Source organism: Ipomoea nil, unplaced genomic scaffold (assembly GCF_001879475.1).
Source record: "Ipomoea nil cultivar Tokyo-kokei standard unplaced genomic scaffold, Asagao_1.1 scaffold1421, whole genome shotgun sequence".
In the NCBI taxonomy this organism is placed as follows: domain Eukaryota; kingdom Viridiplantae; phylum Streptophyta; class Magnoliopsida; order Solanales; family Convolvulaceae; genus Ipomoea; species Ipomoea nil.
This window is the reverse complement of record NW_017617849.1, coordinates 609,832-637,807: the sequence shown is the minus strand read 5'-3', so window position 1 is coordinate 637,807 and position 27,976 is coordinate 609,832. Positions and strand designations below refer to the sequence as shown.

General features: G+C 36.8%; 6 protein-coding genes and 1 non-coding gene across 8 annotated transcripts; 4 read left to right on the top strand and 3 right to left on the bottom strand.

Moving 5' to 3' along the window:
- Window positions 1-631: 631 nt before the first annotated feature.
- On the top strand, window positions 632-702 carry TRNAG-GCC. Its single transcript has one exon. It is a non-coding gene; the product is annotated as a tRNA-Gly (tRNA).
- Window positions 703-1,417: 715 nt separating this feature from the next.
- LOC109188205 lies at window positions 1,418-5,429 on the bottom strand. Of its 2 annotated transcripts, XM_019338777.1 has the most exons (7): window positions 4,428-5,429; window positions 3,967-4,031; window positions 3,761-3,883; window positions 2,823-3,557; window positions 2,523-2,739; window positions 1,966-2,416; window positions 1,418-1,935 (listed from the first exon to the last, which is right to left on the bottom strand). In XM_019338777.1, exons 1-7 carry the CDS (start codon window positions 4,711-4,713, stop codon window positions 1,827-1,829), a joined length of 1,986 nt encoding a protein of 661 aa, XP_019194322.1. In that variant the 5' UTR covers window positions 4,714-5,429; the 3' UTR covers window positions 1,418-1,826. The 2 variants fall into 2 exon arrangements, with proteins under 2 accessions (XP_019194322.1, XP_019194321.1); XM_019338776.1 differs by having other exon boundaries at window positions 1,418-2,416.
- Window positions 5,430-7,980: 2,551 nt separating this feature from the next.
- On the top strand, window positions 7,981-12,912 carry LOC109188218. The gene is made up of 6 exons (XM_019338797.1): window positions 7,981-8,375; window positions 9,050-9,389; window positions 11,988-12,072; window positions 12,141-12,227; window positions 12,325-12,540; window positions 12,619-12,912. Exons 1-6 carry the CDS (start codon window positions 8,215-8,217, stop codon window positions 12,693-12,695), a joined length of 966 nt encoding a protein of 321 aa, XP_019194342.1. The 5' UTR covers window positions 7,981-8,214; the 3' UTR covers window positions 12,696-12,912.
- Window positions 12,913-12,931: 19 nt separating this feature from the next.
- On the bottom strand, window positions 12,932-14,876 carry LOC109188217 (zinc transporter 11-like). The gene is made up of 3 exons (XM_019338796.1): window positions 14,309-14,876; window positions 14,161-14,222; window positions 12,932-13,582 (listed from the first exon to the last, which is right to left on the bottom strand). Exons 1-3 carry the CDS (start codon window positions 14,766-14,768, stop codon window positions 13,070-13,072), a joined length of 1,035 nt encoding a protein of 344 aa, XP_019194341.1. The 5' UTR covers window positions 14,769-14,876; the 3' UTR covers window positions 12,932-13,069.
- A 2,953-nt stretch (window positions 14,877-17,829) lies between these two features.
- On the top strand, window positions 17,830-18,495 carry LOC109187357. Its single transcript, XM_019337545.1, has one exon. It carries the CDS (start codon window positions 17,830-17,832, stop codon window positions 18,493-18,495), a length of 666 nt encoding a protein of 221 aa, XP_019193090.1.
- Window positions 18,496-21,226: 2,731 nt separating this feature from the next.
- LOC109187356 lies at window positions 21,227-22,231 on the top strand. Its single transcript, XM_019337544.1, has one exon. The coding sequence runs from the start codon at window positions 21,227-21,229 to the stop codon at window positions 22,229-22,231; it is 1,005 nt and encodes a 334-aa protein (XP_019193089.1).
- A 3,301-nt stretch (window positions 22,232-25,532) lies between these two features.
- On the bottom strand, window positions 25,533-27,752 carry LOC109187606 (heavy metal-associated isoprenylated plant protein 34-like). Its single transcript, XM_019337841.1, has 4 exons — window positions 27,700-27,752; window positions 27,516-27,591; window positions 26,992-27,403; window positions 25,533-25,668 (listed from the first exon to the last, which is right to left on the bottom strand). Exons 1-4 carry the CDS (start codon window positions 27,718-27,720, stop codon window positions 25,650-25,652), a joined length of 528 nt encoding a protein of 175 aa, XP_019193386.1. The 5' UTR covers window positions 27,721-27,752; the 3' UTR covers window positions 25,533-25,649.
- Between the last annotated feature and the right edge of the window lie 224 nt (window positions 27,753-27,976).

Genomic DNA, 27,976 nt, shown 5'->3' with positions numbered 1-27,976 from the left:
ATCTCATTAGTGTTGACTATGGGAAGGGGAAGGAAGTAACCCAAGGTAAAGTCTATTCCAATAAGCAACTTGAAAATTTTGATTGGCTTTTTTTTTTTTAAAATTATAAGGATAATTAAGTGAGGTTGGAACCATTTACCTCTCATTTAGGAGAGCAACCGAATACCAGTGGACCACAAGCCACTTGATTTAGATTAGCTTATTGATACTAGAGCATCTCGTTACAAGGGATTAGTGTAAATTAAACCATAAAAGATTTTATATAATATAATATTTTTTTAATGTACATTTAATTTGTAAGTTGGTAAGGTTAGGTGTATAATATTGAATTATCTTTTTTCTCTAAAGGCATCCGGTAAACCCACTCCCCAGATATTGTGAATATATTTTAAAATAATTATCTTTTTTTTTGGTAACTACAACTTAACCTATACATAATATCTGCTCAATATGAGTGGACTCAAACCTGCAACCTTTCATTTGAAATGATAGCAATGATGCCATCAGACCACAAGGTATTTGGCAAATAACTTGTTTAATAACATAAAAAAATGATATAGGTCTGGTTTTGCCAAAACTTATTTTAAAGGTTTCGCGGAAAATATAAAAATAACTATACATGGAACAAGAAGCACCAGTGGTCTAGTGGTAGAATAGTACCCTGCCACGGTACAGACCCGGGTTCGATTCCGGGCTGGTGCATTCTCTTTGAAGCGGTGATGACTTCTGCGCACCAGTGGTGATTTGGGTCGCCACGCTTTGTCTGACCTAAATCGCACGATCAACAGCGCATCTGAGCTTTCCCTTTTTCAATACGGGCATTTTTGGAATTAATGTTGGAGTTAATGGTTTTAACTTTTAACGCATTATAACCCACACAACACTTGGTGTCATTAGGAGAGAAGTGTATTGACTTATAGGCTATGCACAACCAATTGGTTTAAGGCATGTGCTATCTAAAAAGTCTAATTGACAAGATTGTTGGATAACTTAATGTGTAATGTGTTGAAAAAATGAGTATGTGAGTGGTTATTTTGAAACACTATTTTGAGTGGGATTCATTACCAAGTTAAATTAGATACTAATCAGATTCTCCTATGTCAAAAGATAAATTTTGCATATTTTTATATACTGAAATTAGATAATTGGTGAATCAGAAATTGTTTCTTATAGTATACCATGAAGTTTGAAAAGGGTCTGAATGAGCTTTTTGTCCCGTGTGTGTGTGCGCACTTAGAACTTAGACTAGGAAAGAGAGATCGAGAATTTTGAATAAGCATATCCATAAAGTTGAGAAAAGATAGCTAGGAAGGCTTTAAAGTCTTTGTTCTATATTAAAAAGTATGTGGGTTTAAATTAAGGCAAAAAAATTGGAATTGACCTTTGAACCAACTGAGCCCCCACATGCCCAACCTTACAACATTAACTGCAGTGTCATTATTCATCAGATCTAACAAAAACTTAGAGAAATGGTGCTCTTCAAAATGGGCATCAGATTCCCTGTGTAAGTCAGAGCAACTGAAATTTACAGACAACTGAAACAACAACATAGAAACAAGCAAGAACTCCAGTACTAATGTAAGTGAAGTTGATGTTACTATCTAGTAAAAACCCACACCAAGTTGCCAATATAAGGTTACATAAGAGCTAGGGAGAGATCTAATTCTTGTGGGTTCTTCTCCATATTCCTAAACAATCAAGATCTAGATAAATTGCTATACACCTAAATGACTCGTAACTATTGAGGTAAACATGAAGGAATTTGCAGTTCCGGGTTCTCTATATACAAACACGACCCACCTTGATTGCCAAAGGTCGGGCAAGCACTAGGACGTCGAGACGTCCATGGGTTCCGCTTCGTCTTCTCTTTGACCAGCGTTGTCGGGTTCAGCTGTTTTTTCTTCATTGACGTTTTTGTCAAGAGTGTCGTTGTTACTGTTGGTGCTGTTGTTTTGTGCATCATCAACAACATTATCGTCACTGTCAGGTTTCTCGGGAGCGTTGGCTTGTTCGTGTTCTACAGTTTCTTGTTTGTCGTCACCATTGACCACGCCTAAATCTTCTGAGATGCCATCACTCGGTCTTGTTTCTGGCAAATCATCTTGCGGTTTTTGAGACACCGCATCTTTTGAGATACCATCGATTGGGGTTTGTTTCGCTTCTTCAGAATCAGGGGTCTTCTCGTCCACACTTGGCCCGGTACTCGAGGGAACTTTTTGATCCAAAGCGGGAGAATTAGGACAATTCGCTTCCTTAGAAGTAGGGGACGACCCGGAGATCTTCATCTCTTGGTTGGCAATAGAAGTTATCACTGAAAGAATGTCGGGATGTGTCTCGATATCAACCCACTGATCTCCAACCCAGTCTTTTGAAATTCTTATGTTCTTTCTATCTACACTCAAGAACAGATTTTCACCTAATATCACAAAAAAATGAGAGGAAGTCATTGAAAAATGAGGTTTTAATCAGACTAGAGCACATAAATTCAATTTTTTTTTATTAAAAAAAAAAAAAACACATACTGGGAATATAAACTTGATAGCCTTCAACCCCATAGTTGCTGGTGTCAGTAATAACGCCTTCCCACCAGCCATCGCTCCACCAAGTATCAACTGGAACTCCTACCTCAAAGGTAACGTCTCCATCTTCACAAGGTCGAGCAGGTCTAATTGTTGGACGGCCAGGATTTCTCATTCCAAGTTTATCAGGCCTGGCTTGCCTAAATGCAGGGACCCACTCCTATTACGTTAAGATAAAATAAACAAATGTCACAACCGTGAATCAATATTACTGCCTACTTATAAGGAAGGGCCTGAACATACCTCAAGATAACCGCAACCATCTTCATCCTCTATGTCATCATATCGAATTTTTAGTTGTCTTCGGGAAATTTCCAGGACGGTGCATCTGAACCAGCAGCCTCGCATCCCACTATCTTGGCATAAAAATTCAATCTTTTCATCAGCCTTGAGATTAAGCATATGCCAAAGCTGGCGTTCAACGTGCTTGTGGGAGTTCATTCTCCTATCAAAAAAACTACTTTTCAACTTCTGATATGATTTCTCATACGTCTTCATCTCATCCTCTTCATAATTTCTTGGCCTTTTAGCTCCAACTTTTATTTCATCTCTTGTGGCAAACTCCTCATCTTCGAAAAAGTCAGGACTAAAACACGAGAAAATTGGCTGATTAAAATAGCCACGCAATTTGCCCAGCTCAAAAGGCTTTACTCTGTTGTTCTTAAATTGTCTAAAGCAAAAATGTACTCTCGATAGCAAGTCACTTGGAAAAACAGCCGCACATTTATCATAATGTGCCCTAGTTAATACAATTGCAGGACCATCAACACACTCTGCACTGATGACTTGGGCATAAGGCGTAATAAAAACTTCTCGGGGATTTGGATTCCGTAAGGAGACAACACCTCTGACTTCCCGGTTAAAGTGGAACCATCTTATCTTCACCTTTTTCTGGCCCTTCCTGTCCTCGTACATATCGTCCAGATATGCAAGGTAGCGATTCTCTTTTTCAGCCATCACAAAGACAAATGAGTGTATCTGCAGTCAGATAACAGGATAAACAGATGGTTTCAATCAGCATCCATTAAGATAACTCAAAGTTTAGAGATTCAACATCCATTAACGCTTATAAATGCTTCAAGCAAATGTTAGATTTCACATATCATTTCTTGGAATACTTTTTTAAGTGTATATTGTCACTAGAGCGTGCATTATTTTTATTGAGTCTAGATAACACTTACAGCTATTGCAATCCCATTCCTGCAAAATCCCGGGTAATGCTTTAGCTGTTTACCGCATGTCCATGGTTCACCTGACCATACTATGTCAGAAGGAAGTCCTTTTAAATTCCTAGCAAGACGGCCCTGATATATAGAGAAAATATAAGCGCGTTAAACAAGTGATGATACGTTATAACAGCAGCAAGGTCTACAACGGAGGATTTTACCTTATCATCTGCCATCTCACTTTGTTCAAAATTGACTCTGCAGGTTGGATCATCTTTTGGCGATTCTGTTAATTACACGGCGAGGAAGTTAATTCAAGAAATTGTTTTCAAATACCATGTCACAAAATGAAGAAATCATGCCAAAAATTTACTCTTTTATAGGTTATAACAGCAGGGTAAGGTTTAGAACACTGAACTCATCGCGAATACCAAATGTTAAAGGATACAACCCATTGCGAAACAGACACTCATTCTTTGATCAGATTTAGAAAAACGTCGGATTTATGTGCTTCCTAATCACTAATCAGACCGTTATTGCATAAAATCTGAACCATAAACTATGCATACAACAAACAATCTTTAGCAGTTGAGGTAAAAGCAGCAACTTTCCTAGCATTGAGGCTTCTACTTGATTCACATAAAAGGGAAAAGATATTCAAAGCAAGAAAAGAAAAGCATACTTGAGTGCCTATTCTGTTTGGATAGCATAGATGTAAGCCAGTTCACAACCTCTCTCCTTGATCTCCATCTGAAGCCAGCATGGACAGAAGTCTCGGCGCCATGAACTTTCAAGAACTCCTCTGAAACAACATAGAACATGTGGCGCACACTTCTCTCCGTGCCCACAACCGCAAGAACAGATTCCCCTGTACTGTCCTTCAAGAAATAATGAACCACACGGTTCCCCCTCTCTTTTGAAACAAACTGTTCTTTCCATTCCACGAAACAACAATCACCGGCCGCCATGCTTCACCAAACGGACTTCCAACCCTAAAGACCCATGAGAAACCCTCACAGAAACCCTAAACCTGACAGACCGCTGCAACCACTAAATTGGCAAACACATCTAAACTACCTTGCCTCCCTACTCCTGAAATCTACATCCTCTCATCAGTTAGAGCTATGAGGAGGGAAAGCGGCGATAATCTGCCACTTCTGAAAGACTGAAGCTTTTCTGAGGCTAAAGGCCTGCAGAAATTAGTGCCCAATTCATATAAACTGAGAAAAGACAGACTGGTTCTTCGAGAAAATCAAGAACTGCCCTTACAACCGAAGAATTCGCAAGATCTGCTGCAAATCAGAGACCAAAGTCAAAGAACAAGAGGTTAGAGTTGGAACTTGGAAGATCCCTTGAAACCCACAGGACTCTGCTGAGGTCCAAGAATCACCAAAAGAATGCAATGGCCACCCCTCTGCAACACAAAAGAGCTGTCTTGGGAGGGAAAAAGACTGGATTTTGACAAGGATTCTAAGTCAAAAGGAGCCGGCGGCGTTGGCTGAAAGAGAGGCCCTGTGTTCTAGCTCAGACTGTTAAAGGGTCTGCTGGGAAAGAGATAAGAATGCAGAGAAAGGGTTGCTGTGTACCTTGGAGAAGCGGTGGACATGGCCAAAGGGTTAGTTGCAGAGCTCTGAAAGAGAGAGAGAGTTTGGGCATGGTGGCTGGTTGGAGGAAAGGAGGTAAAACTCTCATAATTATCTTTGCTTGGAGGGGAAATCTGGTGTGTGCGCGCTCACCTGGGAACCATAAAGGCACCCGGACCCCGCGTGATGCTATCCTTTTATCGGATAATAAATATGGATTCTGACGGTTGATTCCTTAATCCTTATTTTGTAATAAAAATCCAACTTCTGACACAAATTTTAATTTGGCCCATATACTTTAAAAAATTGAAGATTTTTTGTTTTTTTATTTTATTCAAATTCTGACCCTTTCTTTTATTTTTTAAATGAAAAATTGTTAAATAAGCCTATAAACTTTATATAAAAAGTCAATTAAATTTTTAAATTTTTTTAAAATGTAACTACATCATTTAACATGTTTTTTTTTTAAAAAAAAATTCTTTAACATGTTACATTGAGACAATAAAGTCCAAGAATCGATAAATAATTTACTATTACATGTCATTTCAATTTCGATATCATATCATTTCCGACAAAAATCCGACGACAGTCGAACCATTGCCGTCTACCAGAGAAAGCGACCAACTGGCGAACTGTTCTGATCGGCAATGGACCGGCAAAATCAAAATTATTATTTTTGGTGTAAACCACACGTGGTCCGGGTCTTTCTCTGTCCGTTTAACGGTCCAGGTCCACCCAGTTCGCTCCGAGAGGTTTGTCACTTGTGGGAATCGAACCCATGTTATCCCAAAATTCTCTCCCACAAAGAGAGCTCATTTGCCACTTGAGCTACCCTGTTGGGTTGGTCAACAAAATCAAAATGACATATAATATAATGTCATTTATCAGTTCTTGGGCTTTATTGCCTCAATATAAAATGTTAAATGGTATAATTGTACTTTTTAAAAGTGTACGAACCTACTTGACGTTTCAGGTAAAATTTACAGACTTATTTGACTGTTTTCCTTTATTAAATAAGTTTAAACTATGAATTTAAAGTTCACTCCTATTCTAGATACTTGTGAGATGTGCTTCAGCCAATTTACAAGATCTCAATTCAATTATTATATCATGGATTATGGTCATATTACATTGTGGACTACTGACATAAATGTTTAATTTTAGTATATTGTCTAAAATAAATCTTCAATATATTAAAAATAAAATTCTAATATACTAAAAATGAACATTTATCAATGATCCACATTATATTGTAAATCATGGTTCACAATATAATTTGTCCCTCCAAATGTTTGTATATCCGTGTTCACAAAAATATCTTCAAATTTTTTGCACATTGCGACCATTATCAAATCAAAACTTATGAATTTTGTTTGGGTTGATTGACAAATTGAATTGTACATTGAGTTTTTTTTTTTTTTTTTTTTTTTTTTTTTGTTAAACAAAATTACATTTGAGGAGTTATATTACTCGATATGATTTTAAGGTATTTGGTATTCGTTTTAGGTGTACATGTAACTAACTCTAGACCTCTAATATTTTCCAATGTTACCAAACTATATATTTAAATTACAATTTTCTCTTGACATACTCGTATCAACCATTCACTAGACCACCTTTAAAATGATTTTTTTTATTATTTCAAATATAGTACTTTAAAATTTTATATATCACATAAAGTATGTATAAACGTTTTTTCCTTTTTTTTTTTTTTTTTTTTTTTGCAAATAAAGACATTTTTAACTAACAAGTTTGGCTTCAAAATGCTAAGAACTTGAATTGAGATCGGATTGCCTAAATCCATACCCTAAATTAGAATCATAACTATATTGTTTTGATTCCTACAATGATTAGTTCATGCCGATCTATTGGTTTAGTTATTTGCTCATGCATAGTGCATTGTAAAATTTAAAGAAGAATTATATATATTCTTTTAATTTTAAAGAAAAAAAGTGCAAAGAAGTAATTTTTGATCATAAGAAGATCACTAAACTCAAAGGAAAGATAAAGAAAGAATTAAGGACTAGTGATGAAGACCCTTTTGTTGCGGCAGCGGCTGATCTTATCATCTTGAACAATGTCTAATCCTCAAACCATGCTCAAGTAGAAGGGAAAAATTGTTTTGTCGATCAGCCTTTTTGTTTTGCTCTATGAAGATGTGATGAATTTTAAACTCTCAATTTAGTACAATTAGATATCACTTCTGACAAGATTTTTTGAAATTAGATTATAATATTGATAAAATAATAAAAAATTGTTTAAATACATTGCTATTAAATTTCTATAAAAATTAACAATTAATTACAAAATTAGTAAATTTAATCACATCTTTACCATTGTATAAAAATTAGAAATAATTGCACAAAATTTGTTAAGATTGAAATATGATTCATGAAATTGAAAATAAAGTTTTAATAACACTTAAAAAAAATAGTTGGAATGCTTAATTAAACTTTTACTAAATATATGAGGGCATATATGATATTTTCCATAAAATTTACTCCACAATTCACAAATAAAGTTTGATTCAAGTCATTGGATTGCAAGCTGTAGATTGGGCCGAATTTGAAGCCCTAATTCTTTTAAGCCCAGGCCCACTAATGGACGTATCCGACAAGAAACACTCTCCCCCGTCACTCTTTTCACTCGGCGAACGAGCTGCCCGATACACAAAATTGATTCAAAATATATTTTCAATTGAATCTTCCTTTTCCTCCATTGGTGCCTTCACCAAATCGAAGCCGGAAGAATATAAAGATTATCCACAAAAAACAGAGAGTATACATGCCGGAGCTGTAGAGGCGAGAGCTTTGGCTATGGTGGTGAAGATCAGGGAGGAAAAAACTTTTTCATTGCTGTAACTTGCGTGAGATATATATATAAAGTATGGCCGGGATTGCGATTGTGTTGGATCTGCTTCGGAAAAACCCAAGCTTAAGTGGCCAGACCGTCTACTCTTATGGCGTCTTCTCAGCTAAACTCGCCGTCTCTGCTTCCGCCGCTTCTATTGCCGCAACCACTCCTTTTGCTTATAGGGCTTTTTTGGGGTAAAAAATTCACTGTTCCGTACATATGTCCATACCTATCATAGATAATCTACTTGTCTTAGTATTGCGTTATTTGTTTTAAGTATGCCTTGAATCCAAGCTTCTGACAATCATATAGTTGAGTATTTTTTCTGTTTGAAACGGACACATGCAATTTGGGATAGGTATGTTCATACGAACTGGTTGTTCTTAGTGTGATATGTCATGCTATATTTTGTGAACCAAATTATAGATTAGTGTGTGCTATCCGGATCAAAGAAAGCAACTATATTGCCAAAGTTCTGCCCTACTGCAGGCACTGCCCTAGGGTGAACACTCGCCTTGTGACTCTAGCCGAGAAAGGATCACAAAGGAGGTAAACTAGTCTAGGTTGGCTCAAATCAAGAAGGCCAATAGGCCGCCGAACTTGTACCTTTGTGGTTACCAAGTCAACATCCTGACCAACTTGGCTGGGGTTGGCCCGCCAAAGTACTGCCCTTGTTTAGAGTATTGCTGGTTGAAATGTGGTTTTGCTCATGTCATGCATTGATTAGATTTTATAATTTTACAATAAATTGTAACTTAATTGACTGGAATCCCCTTTAGGCATGTTTGATCCTCTTCCCCGTTGTTCTGTTTTTTTTTTTTTGGTCGAACTAGTCTATAAAATATTGATACCTGATGGTCTGATACAGTAACGCTGGGACAAGAGTTGCACTTTGCGATGCTGGCACTGGACTCAGTGAAGATTACATATCTAGCTTAAACAGTGATTCAATAGTTAACCTCGAACGATACAGTTCCAAAATATACTTCATTGAGCAAAAACCATTGCTTTCGGCATTTTATTGGAGAAATTTTGCCCTTACATCCTTGAGGTCTCTCCTATTATTTTACTTGCCTCTTCTGGAGCCCCATGCAAAGATGGAGGATGATGATGAAGACGACGAAGACTTTCTACAAGACTCTCAGGAAGAGCAGCGTGTTGATTTGATTACTCCTTTAAAGAAGTCAGTTAAACAAATTTGTCGTGAGGTAACCTTTCCCAAGTGCAATGTGATATTATAAATTAATTGTGTTGTGTGGGATTTAAAGGTCATTATCTATACCAGTACAACCATAGATGCACGAGAACTAACAATATCATGCATGCCTGCTGAAGATTTATGTCTTTTATGCCAAACAATATTATTTCAAATATGTTATGCTTTTTTCCATTTCTGTCTTTATTGTAGAAGAAGACAGCTTCGCTTGAGGCTGTTAACTTTTAACAACTAAATCACGCATTCTTGGAGCATTCTAAGTCTAAATTGGAAGCTTGCCATTTTGTGTGAGCAACTGAACTTGCATTTGAGTCAACTATTCAAACTAACAATTGTGATGAAGATAACCCTCATCTTCTTACACTAAAAATTAGTTTGCTGATATATTAGACTATAAACATGTCTATAATGTTCTCTTTAATGCTTTATTGGTAAAAAATCAGTTTGATAAGGACCATTATTGTGTACATGTTACACAAGGTGATTTCCATGGTAAAGTTACTCATTTTGATTGAGAAATCTTTAATTGTATGATATTCTTTTACTAAGTGTTGAAAATAACCATGCATTAAAAATGCAAGAGTCTTCTTATTTCTAAGAGCCTTTTTGTTCTTTATAGGTATTTTGGTGTTTCTTATCCTATGAATTCTAGGCTCTTGTAATCTTGATATCAAGTCAATATCAGTCTTCTATATCCCTTGTTTTAGTCTATCTTATGATTCTTATCTCTTCTTCTATTTGTGTCGCTTGTTCAAGACATATAAGCTTCTTCTTTATGGTTTTACCTACAGGTGTTGGCAAAGGCTCTTTGCCACCATCCAGATCTTTTAACTCATTTCTTAACGGAATATCAAAACCAAATCTTAGTCTAGTTTGTTGGGCATAGTTTTGATTTTGCTGGTCTTCTCTGTGGAGGGGTGTTAAGTCCCACATTGCCCAACTATCCAACCTGGTGCAGTTTATAAGCCTGTTAACACTCACCATGTTAGAAGCTAGTTCATGAGGTTGTACTATGCTTCTGACATGGTATCAAAGCGACTTTCCTACGGTTTGTTTCCAGTAAGATTTTCAAGCAAGGTTACTGGCTTACTGCTCTTGTGACAGTACCCAAACAATGAACAGTAACTCAACTACTGTTCACTTTTCTGGTTTTATTTTCAGCTTTACAGTTTCAACCAGTTTCATATGTGTTCTGTCTTTTCTAGAGTTTTCCCATTTACTGACTTTTAGCGGTGTATTTCATAAACCAATATGTTCAATGCCCTACCACTTCATAAGATATTCTAAAGCTTCAAGAGGGAGAGTGTGGGAATTATTGCCCGTATTCTACACACAATTTCAAATTTCCTTTTTATGTTTTTTGACCCTCTGTAGAAGTGTTATTTTGTTTCTTTCTTCTAGCTGTCTTTGATGTCTCTGAAGACCCAATTTTGCACCAAAGAAGTCTTTTCTAGCTTTTTCTTCCCTGAGGTGCCATCATTTCATAAAGAAACTGTGTGCTGAAGAAGTCTTCTTTGATTGTCACTCTTTCAAGAAACCACCTTTCATTGCTGAAGAAATCTTGTCTTGGTTCTTTCTTCTCCAGGCTATTATTGCTTTTTGGCACTTTTTCTAATAACCAGATCCCTGTGAAGAAAGATCATGCTGTTCATCTTCTTTTGTGGGTGTTGCTATTGTAAACCATGTTTTCCAATTCCAGTTTCAGTTTCCAAGATGCAGCGGCTTATTTTGTATTTTTCAGTGGTGTTTTTGAGGCTTCAAAGCCAGTATTTGTTACATTGTGGTTGATAAGATTTTCAGTTCATATTCCAGTATTGAGTAGAAGTTTGCCTAAGATCTTTTTCAATGTTCCCTATGCATGATCAGTATATTGCATATGATCCAACTTGGGGTAGTGTTGGAAATAAATGTGTTAAATGTAAATTCTAGTTAGACTTTTTGGGTATCTCATGGCCTATAAGTTCTAGGCTCTTGTAATCTTTCTGTCAAGTCCATTATCACCCTATCTTATCTCTTATTCTATTCCTGTTTCTTGCTTAACAATTTTGCTGCACCAGCCAGTGTTGCGACCCACTAGACATTTCAACTTATTAGGGAGTATTTCACAACATAAAGGAACCAGGAAAAGTTGAAGCTCCAGTGTACATTTTAGCAGACAAAAGTATTTAGTTATTGAAAGTTTTAGCTATCATGTCTGAACTTTAAATGCTACCATTACCTTATTTTTTGCCTTCAATTATTATGTACACGTACTGAAGTACACGATGTACACGTACACAAGATATCTTATTTATGGAATGTTTACCTTATAAATTTCATGTGCATTTGATGATGTGTTGATTCCTTTGCTGACAACCTGCCATGTCACTCCACCCATTTTAGAAAGCTTTTTGCATAGTTAATGTGAACTTAATTCTTTATGCCTTATTTCCAAGCTTCTTTCATTGCATTAATCTTGTCTCAGACTTCTATATAGCGACTTGAGTTTTCAATTATGCTTTGAAATTCCCTGACTTTTATTTTGATCTAAACTTAAATTTGAGAGTCAATTGAGTGCACAACTAACTCCTTGTCATGTATCATGACTTAGACCACAGTTGTAACTACCAGGCGTGTGTTGGAGAGACTTGCTGTCCATTATGTCTCGCAGCGCATGGCATGGAAACTCCTCAAAGGTACCTTTAACTGTTTTTTGTTAGTACTCTATCTTCATTGATTAACATGTGGTGAATAATATATGCAGATGCTCCCAGGTCAGCTGTTCGCAAGGCTGGAAGAGGAATGCCAACTTTGGTGTACATGTACCGTGTTTCCAAAACAACTTTCAGAGGTGATTTTTTTTTTTTTTGGGATAGTATTTCTTGTTCCTCTGTTTCACATGTACTTGATCATCATTTCTTCTTCTCTATATTCCACTGTTTGAGAAGGTCATTGCCTTGGAGTCCTGGCATCTTGGATTGTCCAAGTTGGGATAGATATATGCCGACTCTTTAAATCAAACGATGAGATCGAAGACAAAGTTAGGCTGCTTGGAAAGAAGGTTTACATTGCTACTGTTAGGTGTGGTGCATGTCTTGTTTTCGCGTCAATCGGGGCCGGAATAGGAGCTTCTATCCTTCGCCCTTCAATCGGCCAGTGGATAGGTGAGTTTGCAAAAACCCGCCTTATGTTAATTCAAACTGTTCTTATAATTTACATTTTTTGCCATTCTGAACTTTCAGGATGTGCAATTGGGGATGTGGCTGGACCCGTCATTGTTTCAATGTGCTTCGACAAAGTTCTTCATCTTGAACTTTAATCATTGAAGTAAGAGATTCAAGACATGATTGACCAAAGTTTTAAGTCCAATTGCTAGACTTGTGCTTAAAACTGCACCTTTCCATCAATGAATCTACTCGCAATTTTTGCACTGATAATAAGGCTTATTATGGATATATAGAACATTTTTTCCTTGAACATTCAAATCTAGGTTTTCAGAAAATGTCAGATTTCCCACTTTAGATGCTTTGATGACAGTATTCTGTTCTTGATAAGATCAGGGACAAAAGTTCACATGGATTAAATATACCAATCACTGTCTTTCTATGCTCTCTATATTAAGCTGATTTTACAAGAATGAAGAGTGGAAGAAACTTTATTACACAGCAAAATATAAGCAGGTTGTGGTAAAGCTCAGGTGTCCCAGATCATGACAACCGCAATAACTCCAATGCCCAGGAGAACAGCCAAGAACTTGAAATGAGGCTTATCGACCGCGACTGTCTTCTGAGGTTTGTAACCCTTGGAGAGCAGATGGTTGATGGAAACATATATGAAAACTCCACAGGCAATGCCCATGGAGATGGCGTAAATCCAGTCCGCCACTTTTCCTTGAGTTGTGGCGTCGATTATGATCCCAATGGCGACGCCCACCGGGCTGGAGATGGCGAATGCGAACGAGTAAGCTATGCAGGACAAGAGCGGGCGATTTGGGATCATTCTGAGCAGTGCTATCCCCATTGCTATAGCTGCAAATATTTTGTGCAAGCAGACTGTCCAAAGCGCCTTCCATGCATCCGCTTTGGTGTCTGCTACTCCAATGGCGATCCCTTCGAAAACTGAATGGAAACACAGCGCGAATATCAGAAGCAAACTGTCCCCCAGTGAACTTGCGTGCAAGAAATGGCTTTCCGTGCCATCACAGCCCTGCTAAAACATTCATGGAGCTTAGGATTAGTCTAACGTAAGGTGAAAATAAAGAATCTATCGGAAGCTGAAATTAAAGAATGATAAGGGAAGTTATAGACATTATTTACTTAACATAAATATAGGATTTGATTACTTTTATAATTATAAAATTCACTACCTAATTTAAATCAAATATCATTCTATTAATTTAACTTATATTACTAATTTAAATCAGATATCATTCTATTAATTTAGCTTTATCTTTCCTCACTTATCTTTTCTCACTGTATTACCTACTCATTTCATCTTCACTCTTAATATCAATTGTTTTGATTTTTTATTTTATTTATTTTTTTGTTTTTTAAAACCTGTATTCCGCTTGTAGGATATGTTTTTTTATTTTTTTATTTTTAGTTTTAAAACTTATATTTCGATTATAAGATCATACATATCAAACATGATAATCATTCTAATTTCACCCGGTTTAATTCCGATTTCCATGTTAGAACCAAACAAACCTTTAATGTATCTATTAAAAAAAAAAAATAAATAATAAATAAAAAGAAAAGAAAAGTTCATCTGTGAACATCCATCACCTGCAACTGTGATTGTGGATGGGTGGTCCCAATTCCATTGAAATTTCTACCCTCGGTGTTTCCTACAAGTTACAATAAATGGGTAAATTGACACTTCAAATAGAGAAGATAAGTAGTGGTAATTTGATAGAAAGAGAGAAAATTGAACCTTGGAGCTCAAGATCGGCGGTGGGTTTAGCAGATACAGTTGTTTGCTTGCTATAAACATAGGAAATCACACAATCGGCGAACATGGTGAGAAGATATCCAGCACTGGCGAGCATGAAAGCAAATGGGTATTCTTTATCACTCAGGTCCCCAAAAGTCTCATTAGCGTCGCTCAAGAAATGCATCAGAGCGGTCCCCAGAAACACGCCGCCGGCGAACTGCGTTCCCAGCACCAAGAACCCCTCGTTCCACTTGAGGAAGTAGGGGGAAATTCCCCCGGCAAAAGTCCCCACGAAGACAATAATCAGGCACCATATCTTGACCAAAATCAACGGCCGAGATCTCAGGTCAGGCTTCTCGGATTCGCCGGCGTCGGCATCATCGTCGTCGTGGCCACCATGGGCGGCGGCGGAGACGACGAGGAAGAGGAGGAAGGCGACGAAGAGAAGAAACCGAGGCATTATTAGAGATTTTTCACCATTTTATGGAAAGATTCTAATTTTTTTGTTTTTATGAAAAAGAATTGAAGTTTGTTTGGTAATGAATAAATGTTTGTGTAGTACACACAAGAGACGAATGAAGGAAGAAAGTGGCGTTGCGGTGAAAGTACGTACTACACTTGTGGAAAAGTCTAACGTTCATTGACCGTTAGTCCGTCAACGATATTTGATTATTATTTTTTTTTTCCTTTTACATAAAATTCTTGTTAATATTCCAAAAATGTGATGTCGAAATGATGCAATAATGAAAGAATAATTGACACCAATAATTACCTAATTATTAGGGATGTCAATCGGAGGTTTTTTTTTTTGAAAAAAAAATGCTACTGGCACCTAAAACACAAAGAATCAATAACGCCTCTACTGAAGTTTAAACTCATAACCTTTCAAATGGAAGTCCAACCCGGATACCATTAGATCACATAGCCTTGGTGGTTTAGTTTCAGATTAGTTTTATTGAAATGTCAAATTTATCATTTTTTTTGTCTTGTTTTAAATTGTTAACCCTAACTCTAAAACTTCGAGTTATTAAGTTTATCGAACGGATTTCAAGTTTCTAACATCCAAATCTCCATAAACCCACAAACACAAATACCATAAGTTCAAAATTCACATACCCCAAATCCACAATCAATACTAGGGTTTAAAATGACAAACTTGTGCTAAATATTTAGGGTGTGTTTGGTTTATGGTTTTTGGTTAACAACTTTTTAAAATATAACTATGAGATTTGATTATCCCTTCATTCAAAATCACATTCTCTAATTAAAAAAAGATATCATTACATCTTGTTCGTAATATGATTTTAAGTGTGGATTAGTGTTTTTAGATTTTTGTTTTGATTTTTTTTTTTGTACATATTGGTGCTTGAGATGTTATCATATTATAATCAATTGGCTTGATTTTTTGTTTTTTGTTTTGTTTTTTGTTTTGTTTTTTGTTTTGTTTTTTGTATTTTTTAAACCTTTATTCTTATTATAGGGTCATACATAATCAAACATCAATATTCATAATTATTCTAATTCCACCATACTGCCAAATATGTAAAATACTTTCATCAAAATTCATACCATGACTAAGTATTTGATTCCCATTCCAATTCTGATTCTCATGTTCGAGTCAAAGACACCTTTAGTTGTCAAATAAAAGAATTAAATGCCATTTGTAGCAATTCAATGATTAAACATAGAAATTAAGTATATAAAATAAATTATTAGTTTATGAAACAATTAAATCAAATTAAAAGCTAATTAAGTAAACACTTAAAGCTAAATATTGAAACCATATTCAAATAAATCTAATTAAATAATTAAACATTTAATGGATGCTAATTGGAATTACTTGTTGAAGTGCTAAATTTTAAGTTGAAGAATGATTGAATGAAGATTTTAGTGGTCAAGTTCTTTTTATTTTGTTGGTCGGGCTAATAGGGCCAAACTGACAATTCGATTAGCTCAATTTCTTAGTAGGCTATTTTTTTTTCTTTAACTCTACAATTTATTTATTTTATCAGACCAACTCATCAATTTTGAGCTACGATTGACATCCTAAATATAGTGTATGTGGAGCCAGATGAGGTAATAATAATGTGATATAATGTACGACATGTAATAATAATACAAAAATGCATATGACAAGGAAGTGATGAAAGAAATACTAAGTTTGAAAGATATTTTCAAATTCACAAATTAATTCTTATGGTTCAAGTGAAGAAAGTTTAATTTCATTCGAATAAAGTTTTGAAATTAAATTTTATGAAAAAAAAAATTGTTACAAAAATATCAAACTCAAATCTTATAAATAGAAATCTTAATTTATACAACTCGAATAGTAAAAAAAAAAAAAAAATTACAAAAAAGAGAAAGAAGACAAAAGTTGATTCCGACAATTCTTGCACTCCTTAATAATGTGAGACTGTGAGAGTGGACACTGGACATTGACATGTTCTAACAATTTCGAATACAAAAAAACAATAAATATTCTTTTGAGATACTAAAAATAATTAAATTAAAATTTTTTACAATTGATTTTTAATGTATATTCTATTTTATAAATTTTACTATCTCCCTAAGCTTATAAGTAAAAAAAAAAAAAAAAAAAAAAAAAAAAAGGTCCAAACCTTTACATTTTTTTTTTTTGGAATTATATTTAAATCTTGAAATTTTGACAATTTAATACCAAATATTTTTAATAAAATTATACTATCCAACCCTCCATTATTTAGCAACAAAACATCCACATCATCATATGATTTAATATTATTGTACTAATTTTTTTAATTTATGTAGAATTACAAATTAGTGCAATTTTGTTGTTGTTGTTTTTTGTTTTTGTTTTTTCAATTAATGTAATGCTAGTTTGCAACTATACATAAATTGAAAAAATTATACAAAATGTAAAAGTTTGATATTAAATTGTCAAATTTTAAAGGTTTGAATATAATTATATTATAACAAAGAGGAAAAAAATATCTCTCTCTAGGGTTCCTAGGGTTTTCTCTCAATCTCTAGGGTTTCTAGGGTTTTTCGAAGCAGTTCGGCTCATCTCTCCCGGCGATCGCCGGCGTTTCAACATCGATGGACGAACGGAATGACGAGCAGGTAGCAGCAGGGCAGTCAGCTGGGATGGTGGAGAGACTCACGGCAAGATGGGCTGATATGGCGTTAGAGGAGGATGGGGACGAGTTCGTCCCGGAGGGTGACGGGGTGGGCGAGGTTGCGGTAGATGGTGAGGCGTCATGGGCGGTTGTAGGCCATTTCTGGGCGGTTGTAGGCCGTTTCTTGACGGCGAAAGTTGTCAAGCTTGAGTATATGAGGAATGTAATGGCTTCTGTGTGGCAACCGGTAAGAGGGGTTCAGATAACGGAAGTCCAACCGGGGCTATTTTTGTTTGTGTTCTTTCACGACACGGATGTTGCGTATGTCTTGGAAGGGGGACCATGGGCTTTTGAAAACAATACGCTGGTTTGCCGTGAGGTTCAGGGGGGATGAATCCGTGTGATGTCCCTCTGGATACGGTAGACATGTGGGTTCAGCTGCATGGATTACCAATGGGCTACACATCGCAAAGTGTTCTTGAGCAGGCCGGTAAGTTCATTGGTACTTTCGTGAAACATGATGATAGGTTTGTTGAGGCTCCCTGGTTAACTTTTTATCGCATTCGGGTCTCAATTGCGGTTGGCAAGCCATTGAGGAGGGGTATGAAGCTGGTTAAGAGGGATAGGACTACGTCTTGGGTGTCCTTTAAGTATGAACGACTTCACAAGTTCTGTTTCTTCTGTGGGCTAATGGGGCATGTTCACACCTTTTGTTTGAAAGCAAGGGAAAGTCGGGTTCCGGAGAGTGAGTTTCGGTATGGAGTGGAGTTGAGGGCGGGGGGTGGAAGGGGTGCTGCGAGAGGGGTGGGTGGGAGCTGGCTTATTCCAGTAGGGGGGAGACCGTTACCGATGCCGGAGAATCGGCCGGCGGGTGGGGAGGGTGTTCGGGGAACGTTGGCGGAAGGTGAGGGTGAGGAGGGGGTTTCGGGAATTGGGGTGTCGGATGGAGGGGAGGTGGTGGCAACCGGGAAACGCCGCAGGGAGGGACAACAGGGGTGTGAGGGGAGGGAGGGTGAGGATGTGACAATGAACGATGTTTCAAAAAACTTGTGTATGGCGGGAGCTGTATCTCAGCCCCTCCCGTCTTCATGAGTACGCTGAGCTGGAACTGTCGTGGCTTGGGCAATCCACGAACAGTTCGACAGATAGTGGACATTGTGTCCCGGAAGAAGCCTGAATTTGTATTTTTGATGGAGACTATGGTGGCACGGATACATGCAGAAAGGCTCCGTGTCACGATCGGTTATGAGGGTTTGTTCTATGTAGACAATGACGGGAGGAGTGGTGGTATGGCATTACTTTGGAGGAAGAATAACTCAGCATCGTTGTTGGGATATTCTAAACATTTTGTGGATGTGGAGGTAAGGGCTCAGAACGGGAATCAGTGGCGGATGACTTGTTTCTATGGGCAATCGGATCGTAGTAGGAGGTCGGAGTCCTGGAGTTTGCTGGAGAGATTGAAACCTAAATCTGTTTTACCCTGGGTACTCATAGGGGATTTTAATAATCTTCTGTTTCAGTATGAGAAGAGAGGAGGGAATCCTTACCCAAATCACCTCTTACGAGGCTTTGGGGAGGCCCTAGATGTTTGTGGCTTGATACAGTTGCCTATGCGAGGCCATCAGTTTACCTGGGAGAAGAGTAGAGGGACGGAAAATTGGATTGAAGAGAGACTGGACAAAGTTTTAGCCACAGCGGACTGGTGTGGACTAAATAATCACGTGGATGTGGAAAACATCATAGCCCGACCTTCAGATCACTCAGCACTTTTCCTTAGTATAGATGCGCCACGCATCTGAGGGGGGAGATTTGCAAGACGATTTAGATTTGAGATGGCATGGCTCCAGGATGAGGGGTGTAGAGAGGTGGTGACTACGGCGTGGCAGGGAGGGAGGGTTGAGGGGTTGCTGAATTGTCAGCAGCGGTGTGGGGAGAGGTTGATGAGGTGGGGTGGAGAGAAATTTCATAAGTTTGGAGAGCGTATTGGGCAGTTGAAAAAGAGACTGTAACTGCTCAGGAACAGGAGAGACCCGGCCGCATCGGCTGAGTTTCACCAAGTTGATGTTCTCTTAACCCAGCTGGAGGCGCAGGAGGATGTGTTCTGGAGACAGCGGGCCAAGCAGCACTGGCTTCGCAATGCAGATGCGAATACGAGATTCTATCACAGGTATGCTTCTGCTCGTAAGAAAAAGAATACTGTGAATAGAATTATGAATAATGATGGTGTGTGGGTCGAGGGGAATGATATGTGCTCTGTTATCCTTGAATATTTTCAACAAATTTTTACAACTGAGAGTACTGTTTTTGATGATGCTATGATTGATAATTTTGTCCCGCGAGTAACGCATGCTTAGAATGAATCTTTGTTGCGCCCGTTTGTACCGGAGGATGTGAAAGAGGCAGTATATTCTATGTATCCTGACAAAGCGCCTGGCCCGGATGGAATGAATCCAGGCTTCTACCAGCACTTCTGGGATGTAGTAGGGGGGGATGTGTCTGATTTTATAATATCATGTTTGAATACAGGCAATCTTCCGGAAGGTATAAATGATACAAACATTGTTTTAATCCCAAAGAAGGCGATGCCGGAGAGGGTGGCTGATATGAGACCGATTGCTCTCAGCAATGTTATTTATAGGGTAATGGCGAAGATGATAACGAATAGGATGAAGCCACTTATGGGAAACTTGATCTCGGAGTCTCAAAGTGCGTTTATCCCTGGCCGCCTGATCACAGATAATATTCTTGTTGCAGCAGAAGTGGGGCATTATTTAAATAGAAAGCAATGTGGGCAGGTAGGATGGAGTGCTTTAAAGCTTGACATGTCAAAGGCTTATGACAGGATGGAGTGGTCTTTTCTGCAGAGAATGATGTGCGCTATGGGTTTCGATCAGCGGTGGGTTACCCTTATAATGCATTGTGTCACAACTGTGAGGTATACGATTATGGTAAACGGGGTGGCAGGTGGACAGATAGTGCCTACACGAGGTCTCAGGCAGGGGGACCCTCTATCTCCCTACTTGTTTATTATTTGTGCAGAGGGGCTCTCCATGTTGTTACAGAAAGCGCAGTTGGATGGGGTAATCCATGGCTGTAGGGTGGCAAGAGGGACACCGGCGGTGTCCCATCTATTTTTTGCAGATGATAGCCTGCTTTTTTTCAAAGCTAATATAGAGGAAGCTGGTGTAATTAAACAATGCTTACACCAATATGAGAGGTTGTCTGGCCAAAAAGTGAATTATGACAAGTCAAATATTTGTTTCAGTAGAAACACCCAGGAGGAAATAAGGGGGGAGGTGGCGGCAGTTTTAGGGGTAAGTCAGGCGGCTAATTTTGGGAAATATTTGGGACTCCCATCTTTTGTAGGCAGAAATAAGAGAGCTGTTTTTCTTATGTGGAGGATAAAATCAGGCAGAGAATTGGTTCCTGGAGTAAAAAGTTGCTTTCTCAGGCTGGTAAGGAAGTACTTTTGAAAAGTGTGGCATAATCTATGCCAACATTTTCAATGAGTGTTTTTTTGTTACCTGAGACAGTTTGCACATCAATAGAGAGGACCATGAACAGGTATTGGTGGGGATCTGGAACGGAGAGGAAAATACATTGGAAGGCTTGGGATAAGTTATGCATCCCTAAGAAGTATGGGGGTCTGGGATTTAAAGACCTACGAGCTTTTAATTTGGCAATGCTGGGAAAACAGGCATGTCGTTTTCTCACAAACCCCGGCACTTTGGTGGCAAGAATATATAAAGCCAGGTATTACCCGAATACATCTTTTGTTGATGCTACCATAGGAAATTGCCCAAGTTTTTGCTAGAGAAGTATAATGGCTGCGCACGGAATGGTTTGTTCAGGGGTAAGGAGGCGTGTAGGGAATGGACAAAAAACATTAATATGGGGGCATCCCTGGCTACCAGATAATCCCAGTCCGTTGGTCCAAACAATAATGCCCCAGGAGTTGCGACATGCCCATGTAGCAGGATTGATTGACCAACAAACTAATACCTGGGATCCACATATTCTGACTGATTTATTTATTCCTCAGGATGTCACACGTATTTTAATGATCCCTGTTAGCCCCGAATATGAAGACACTTGGTATTGGAAGGGGGAGATGAATGGAATATATTCAGTTAAAAATGCCTATAGGCAGATTAAGGGGGATTATGTGCATAACCCAGGTGATTTTGATAAATGGGTTACTATGTGGAAATTGAAAGTGCCACCCAAATGGAAGACCTTTTTGTGGAGAGCAGTCTGTGGTATCCTCCCTACTACGGACAATCTAATAATGCGACGAGTTGAGATTGATCTGCTGTGCCCAATGTGCCAAGGGGCGCATGAGAACATCATGCATGCGTTACTCGAGTGTGACTATTCAAAATTAGTGTGGGGTATGTCGGGGTTGCTGGTTACCAATATACATACTAATTCATTGCCGACATGGCTTATGGGAATTTTTAATGTCTTGACAGAGGAACAGTGTGGCCTAGCAGTGGCGATATTATATGCTATTTGGAGTACCCGCAACAAGGCGGTATGGGACCACGCCCTCCCAAGACCGACGGACACATGGAATCGAGCGGTGGCGGCCATGCAGGCATACCGACGTGCGCAGCCCGGCCTGCCGGCACGGACACTTACTGCCGTGATTAGTCAAGCCACTGGCGGTGTACCTCGCTGCTACGTAGACGCGGGTTTCAGGCCGGATACGGGAGAAGCATCCTATGGTGTAGTTCTCGTCTCACAACATGGATCGTTTGTTGCGGCAATGAATGGACGGCTCGCGGGGTGCTTTCTCGGCTATTATGGCCGAAGCACTGGCCTGTAAGGAGGCGCTCTCTTGGCTTAAGAATCGGGACATCATGGAGGTGGACATGTTGATGGACTGCATGGAATTACAAAATATGATGCGTACAAGCCACACGGCTAACTACTCCTACCTTGGGATCATTGTAGACCAGTGTAGGACTGCTATATCGTTATTTACGAGATGCTCGCTGAGTTATATTTTGAGAAGTTTAAATTTACATGCTCATACTTTAGCTTCTTTAGCTTTCGATCAGGACCAAGCTATGTATTGGGACTCTGTCCCTCCTGACTCTATCATTCAGTTTATTCATTAATATACCGCATGGAAAATTTTCACAAAAAAAAAAATATTATAACAAAGAGTATTTTTCTCCCCGTGTGTCTTTATCAAAATACAAAATATAATTTTACAAAGCAATTCATATACGGAGTAATTAGTTATTACGTACACTATAAATTAGTTAACTTCAAGGCTACGACATATTGTGTTAAACAATTCGTTTTTTTTTTCTCGAAAAAATGTGTTCATTAAATTAAGATTTTATTTTTTTTATCCCATTTCCCTTTTCATTTTTATTTATATAATATGGAGTATAATCGGACGGCATATTGGTCCCATGCTTAGTTAACTTCAAGGCTACGACATATTGGTCCAATGCTTTAATTTCACATCACACTATGGCCGTTCTCACTCATCCCCCAGTCCCACACAAACAAAACCCCAACCCTCTGGACGATAGTTGGCTCCACTGGATCCCACTCCATTATTATAACACGCTTATTCTACGACTAAGTCCTCAAATTTTAATGTCATCATTAATATAAGGTATATAATCCAAAGGATAGCTAAAATGGTAAAGGAGTTTATTTGTGGGAAAGATGTTAAGATAATTTGAGTTTAATTTTCATAAGTGATAATTTTTTTTGGGCCAATTCATGTGTCTTTGGGATCAAACGGAGAAAGACAGGAACACTTTGTGGATTTACACACACAAAAAAATGAATATAAGGTATAACTAAAGGTACTTTTTTTTGTGCGTTAGAGAGGTCTATGGTTCCCAAATACTGAAGGTATATTATTTGATACTTGATAGTATAAAAAATAATGTATTTTCAATACTCAAATACATAGTAATATACTTTTTATAAATACAAGGTACATTTTGAATTTTGAATATACTAAAAGTATATTATTTGTGTGTTGAATGTACGTTATTTGATAGTATTCAAAATAATGTAAATACATAGAATGTACAAAATGTCATTACAACTAATTTATATATATATATATATATATATATATATATATATATATATATATATATATGATCAGGTGCAGTGATTAGCTTCCTGTGAAAGATGAGGTTTAATATCATCTAATCAAAATCTAACCGTCCAGATTGAGCACATATTAAAAAAAAAAAATACGGTGGCAATTTGGTCTTTTTGTATTTAGGTCAAATTTAAGGTGCGTCGGTCTAAAACTTTATGTGCGTGGTTTTTCTTCTTAAGGTGTGTGGTCTGTGTGCTTAAGGTGCATCAGTTATTGAAACTTAAGGTGCATCGGCCTAAAATTTTAGGTGTGTTGTTGTCCTTCTTAAGGTGCGTTGTTTTCATTTTTAAGGTGCGCTATTTTTTTTTTTTATAGTTTGGTTCTTTAATTTCAACGAAACTTGGACTTCCAATTCCTTCTTAGACGCTACTATGTCCATTTGTAATTCATTTTGCTTCGCTGTAACAGATTCTGAAATTTTTGGACTATTTTTTGTTGTTTCTACAGTCTATTGCGTCTTGTTAGCCTTGTCCGAACCTCCAGGACATTTTGGAAATTTTCTTGTAGCAATCTCAGCATGTTGCACCAATTTTGGATTGGTTTCCTTGTAATTGTCGTTGATCTGTGCGTTTTCTGAAAATTCTGGAAGGATCCGTTTTTTTTTTTCTTTTTAAATTTTTATTGATTTGAGCCATTGATTTAGATGTGATCAACGGCTCAGATCTAACCCCATCTTTCACTTCCTAATATATGTGTGTGTGTGCGCGCAAAATTAGTACACATTAAAACCTTATATTGACTAATTTATTTATCAAATAAATATGATTAGTTTAGACCAGCTCGATCTTGGACTGTTTCTGTCATAAAGACCTTATTTATCTACTGGTTCATGATCTGGATGTATATTTGAAAAGAGGAAGTCAGCATATTAATTATGTGGTTGAAGTTAATTATTTGGAAAGAGGAAGTCAGTAGAGTTATTATATGGGTGAAGCTAATTAGAAGGGATATTTTTATTATGAGTGGTTGTGGTTTATTTGATTTAAATGGATGGCTTTTTATTTGAGGAAGTCTGTTGTAATGAAGACTTCTTACTCTGGAAAGTCACGAATTCTTACAGGCTGAATTGGGAGAATTGAAGTTTTATATATTGCTACATTCTAAATCTAATTGTTATAATTAATTTGTGTGGGAATTCTGGTGACGGCATGCACGTACCAGTCCTGAGTGGAAGTTAGGAAGGTTGTAGTAGTAGTAGAGGCTAATAGCCTAATGTACTGACCTCTTGTAAAACTTTTTGGTGAACATCTATAGTGGATTGGGCAGACGTGGGTTGCCCCGCAGACGTAGGAGAAGCGCTCTGAACTGCATAATCAATTATCGTGTACTTAATTTATTTTTCATTATTTATTATTGTTAAATAACAAAAATTAATCATGCTAAATTAAGTTAATTTAAAATCAAGTAGAACTTTAAATTTCGTTTTTATTCAAGCTACGCGGCACAATTTCAAATATATATATATATATATATATATATATATATATATATATATTGAAACCATACATTTATTGAATTTACATAAGCAAATTTTATCCGGTTACATCTTCAAATAGTGAATAAAATTTTTCTCAAAGAGAAAATAAAATAAAATTTTGGACTTTCATGATACTAATTAATACGGCAACTACCTCCACATTAAATCCGGAGCTTGAATTCTCCCATAGTCCCATATATACATTAGGTTTAAGTAAACCATCAATCAATTATGGGTGTTTTTTACTAAAAACAATTGTGATGTTATGTTATATATGTGTATAAGAGAAAATAAAATGCAATGCTATTTTTATAAAAGAGTCATCATGTCATATTTTCACATTAAAATCACTTCTTGATATTTAAATAATTTCCAATTTACCAAAAATCATGTAGTCAAGAGGCATAACTGTAGCTCTTTCAAATATGAGGTCACATATTTGAATCCTAAAGGAGCATTGACATCAAGTCAATAGTATTTAAAAAAATAATTTTCAGTTTAAAACTTTAATATAATACAAGGTAAGAAAAATGACGAATATTTGTTTAAATAAAATAAAATGTTGAAAAATTCCGCGGATAGCTATGACGTGATAAGCGATCGATCACCACTGAAGCCTCTTAGGTCTTAGCAATAGTTGTAATGCCTACAAATCATAAAAATTCAGTAATATTACCTTGAGAATTCATCAAATAATAATAATAATAATAATAATAATAATAATAATAATAATAATAATAATAATAATAATAATAATAATAATAATAATAATAATAATTATCCTACTATGCCCTATCATGTCTAGAGTTGTACACGTTTCTTTCTAATAATTATACATACCCTTCTTTATAGTATTTTAATTAAACAAAATGGTACATATCTAGACAGAAAGGGTGTTAAGGAGATATTTGGTATACATTACATGATTTTGAAAAGAATGTTATACATTACCTAAATTGTTTAAACTATAAATTTTTTAAGTTAATATTTAATATTTTAATATTAACTATTAAAGTATTAAATAGTTTTATAATTATCAAAGAATTAATTTCACTTTTGGTCCCACGACTTTTGATGTTTTATCATTTTTGGTGCACAACTTTAAAATTTATTAATTTTGGTGCCTAACTTTGTTATTTTTATCAATTTTGGTCCTTTCGGTCAAATTAACAGCGAAATGTTGCTGGATTTTATATTTTTAGGGGTAAAATTGTCATCCCAAGGAAACATCTTCAATATCTAAACAAAATCACTGTAAAATCATATCTATAGGGGTTTGATCGATGAGAATAATGGGGAAGACGGACAGAAACCAGACAGATCTATGGGATTTATAGTTTCGACCATTGGCAAACTCTTCTTTTCCTCTTAATATGATTTTTCTTTTGTTTAAATATTGACAATCTTTCCATGGTATGATGATTTTGCCCCTAAAATATAAAATCCAGAAATATTTTACCGTCAATTTGGCTGGAAGGACCAAAACTGATAAAAATAACAAAGTTAGGCACCAATATTGAAAAAATTTAAAGTTGTGCACTAAAAGTGATAAGAACTCAAAAGTCGTGGGACCAAAAGTGAAATTAATTCATTATCAAATTTTAAAAATTTAACAATTTTATACAAATTTTTTAAATATAATAAATAAAATAGAAAATACCCAAACGTGACATTTAGGCGCTAGGCATATCTGAGCGGTCCAAGTATCTAGTGATTTTTTTAACTATGTAAAAAATAGAACAATGTTATACACCTCCAATTTATTTTCGCTACATTTTTTTTTCCTTCTGATTTCACATCATTTAATTGGTTGAATAATTAGTTGGTTAGTATATTTATGAATATTCAATGATTAGAAACCACATCATGGGAGAAAATATAAGAGGGGAAAGAAATAATTTTCAAAAAATAAAAAAATAAATAAAAATAAAGGGGTAGCAGGACACATATGATGACATACCCATTATACCCATATCGAAAGGGTGACGATAGAGCTTGGGCCGCATAACGCTGATAACTAGAAACGTCGTAAAAAGGATTACCGGCGGCCGCCGCATGCCAACCGTATCCCCTTATCGGATAATTAACATTGCCGTGGTGGTGCGCCTCATAGGCGCCGCCGCCGCCGCCCATGGGATACTCCGGCAACCCTCTTCTGCCGGCGTACATATACGGATCCTCGATGGCACCATAGCCGTAGCCATTTTCGTAATTAGACGAAGATCCATAGCCACGATTCAACAATGGATGCCTGAGATTCACAATCTTCACCTCTGCGTGTCTGCCGGACCTTGCCAGAGCAGTCAAGAGTCTGTTCGGATCCACTTCCCCAGAAACCCTAGCAAGTCCTTCCTCAGCGTCGATGCTAACTGAATATACACCTACACCCCATAATCATACAATTAAATATTCAATTTCTTCAAATAATTCGATTTAAAGAAGCTCTTTAACATTAATTCATCCAAAACTAAAGCAATTTTACCGATTACGCACCATTTATGGAACTCAGAACTTCCAGGACGTTTAACTTGCATGAATCGCATTGCACGTCCACTTTCAAAATACAACCCTACAAATTAAACAGCATCGATAATAAGCATTAAATCACATTTCGGCGGCAACAGATTTACTAAGATATTCATAATCTTAAGCTCTTGATCCAATATTGTATACATACCGCATGTGCTACCGGCTCCATTGATTCACAAGCTTGACGACTGCAACTATATATTTAATTAACCCTAATGCTGCTAATCCAGAAACTGTGTGTATATATATGTGCATAATGACATAATCCAGAGAAAAGTATGTATATGGTGATATATGATCAATATGGAAAGAATATCGAGTTATTAATGTAAATGTTTGTACTATGTCATTTCATTACTCGACATATATGCAAGAGTGTAAGACAATACTCCATTTTTCCTTTAAATTGATTTATTTATAAAAGC

Coding starts and splice junctions, on each gene's coding strand:
- LOC109188217 (XM_019338796.1), bottom strand. CDS start 14,768: ATGCCTCGGTTTCTTCTCTTCGTCGCCTTCCTCCTCTTCCTCGTCGTC. Junction 14,223..14,308: donor CGCCGATCTTGAGCTCCAAG/GTTCAATTTTCT, acceptor TGTAACTTGTAG/GAAACACCGAGGGTAGAAAT. Junction 13,583..14,160: donor ATCCACAATCACAGTTGCAG/GTGATGGATGTT, acceptor ATGTTTTAGCAG/GGCTGTGATGGCACGGAAAG.
- LOC109187356 (XM_019337544.1), top strand. CDS start 21,227: ATGGCTGCGCACGGAATGGTTTGTTCAGGGGTAAGGAGGCGTGTAGGG.
- LOC109187357 (XM_019337545.1), top strand. CDS start 17,830: ATGTGGGTTCAGCTGCATGGATTACCAATGGGCTACACATCGCAAAGT.
- LOC109187606 (XM_019337841.1), bottom strand. CDS start 27,720: ATGGAGCCGGTAGCACATGCG. Junction 27,592..27,699: donor TGGAGCCGGTAGCACATGCG/GTATGTATACAA, acceptor TTTAATTTGTAG/GGTTGTATTTTGAAAGTGGA. Junction 27,404..27,515: donor AGTTCTGAGTTCCATAAATG/GTGCGTAATCGG, acceptor TATGGGGTGTAG/GTGTATATTCAGTTAGCATC.
- LOC109188218 (XM_019338797.1), top strand. CDS start 8,215: ATGGCCGGGATTGCGATTGTGTTGGATCTGCTTCGGAAAAACCCAAGC. Junction 12,073..12,140: donor GGCATGGAAACTCCTCAAAG/GTACCTTTAACT, acceptor TAATATATGCAG/ATGCTCCCAGGTCAGCTGTT. Junction 12,541..12,618: donor TTCAATCGGCCAGTGGATAG/GTGAGTTTGCAA, acceptor CTGAACTTTCAG/GATGTGCAATTGGGGATGTG.
- LOC109188205 (XM_019338776.1), bottom strand. CDS start 4,713: ATGGCGGCCGGTGATTGTTGTTTCGTGGAATGGAAAGAACAGTTTGTT. Junction 4,032..4,427: donor CAAACAGAATAGGCACTCAA/GTATGCTTTTCT, acceptor TGTAATTAACAG/AATCGCCAAAAGATGATCCA. Junction 2,740..2,822: donor ATGGTTGCGGTTATCTTGAG/GTATGTTCAGGC, acceptor TTAACGTAATAG/GAGTGGGTCCCTGCATTTAG.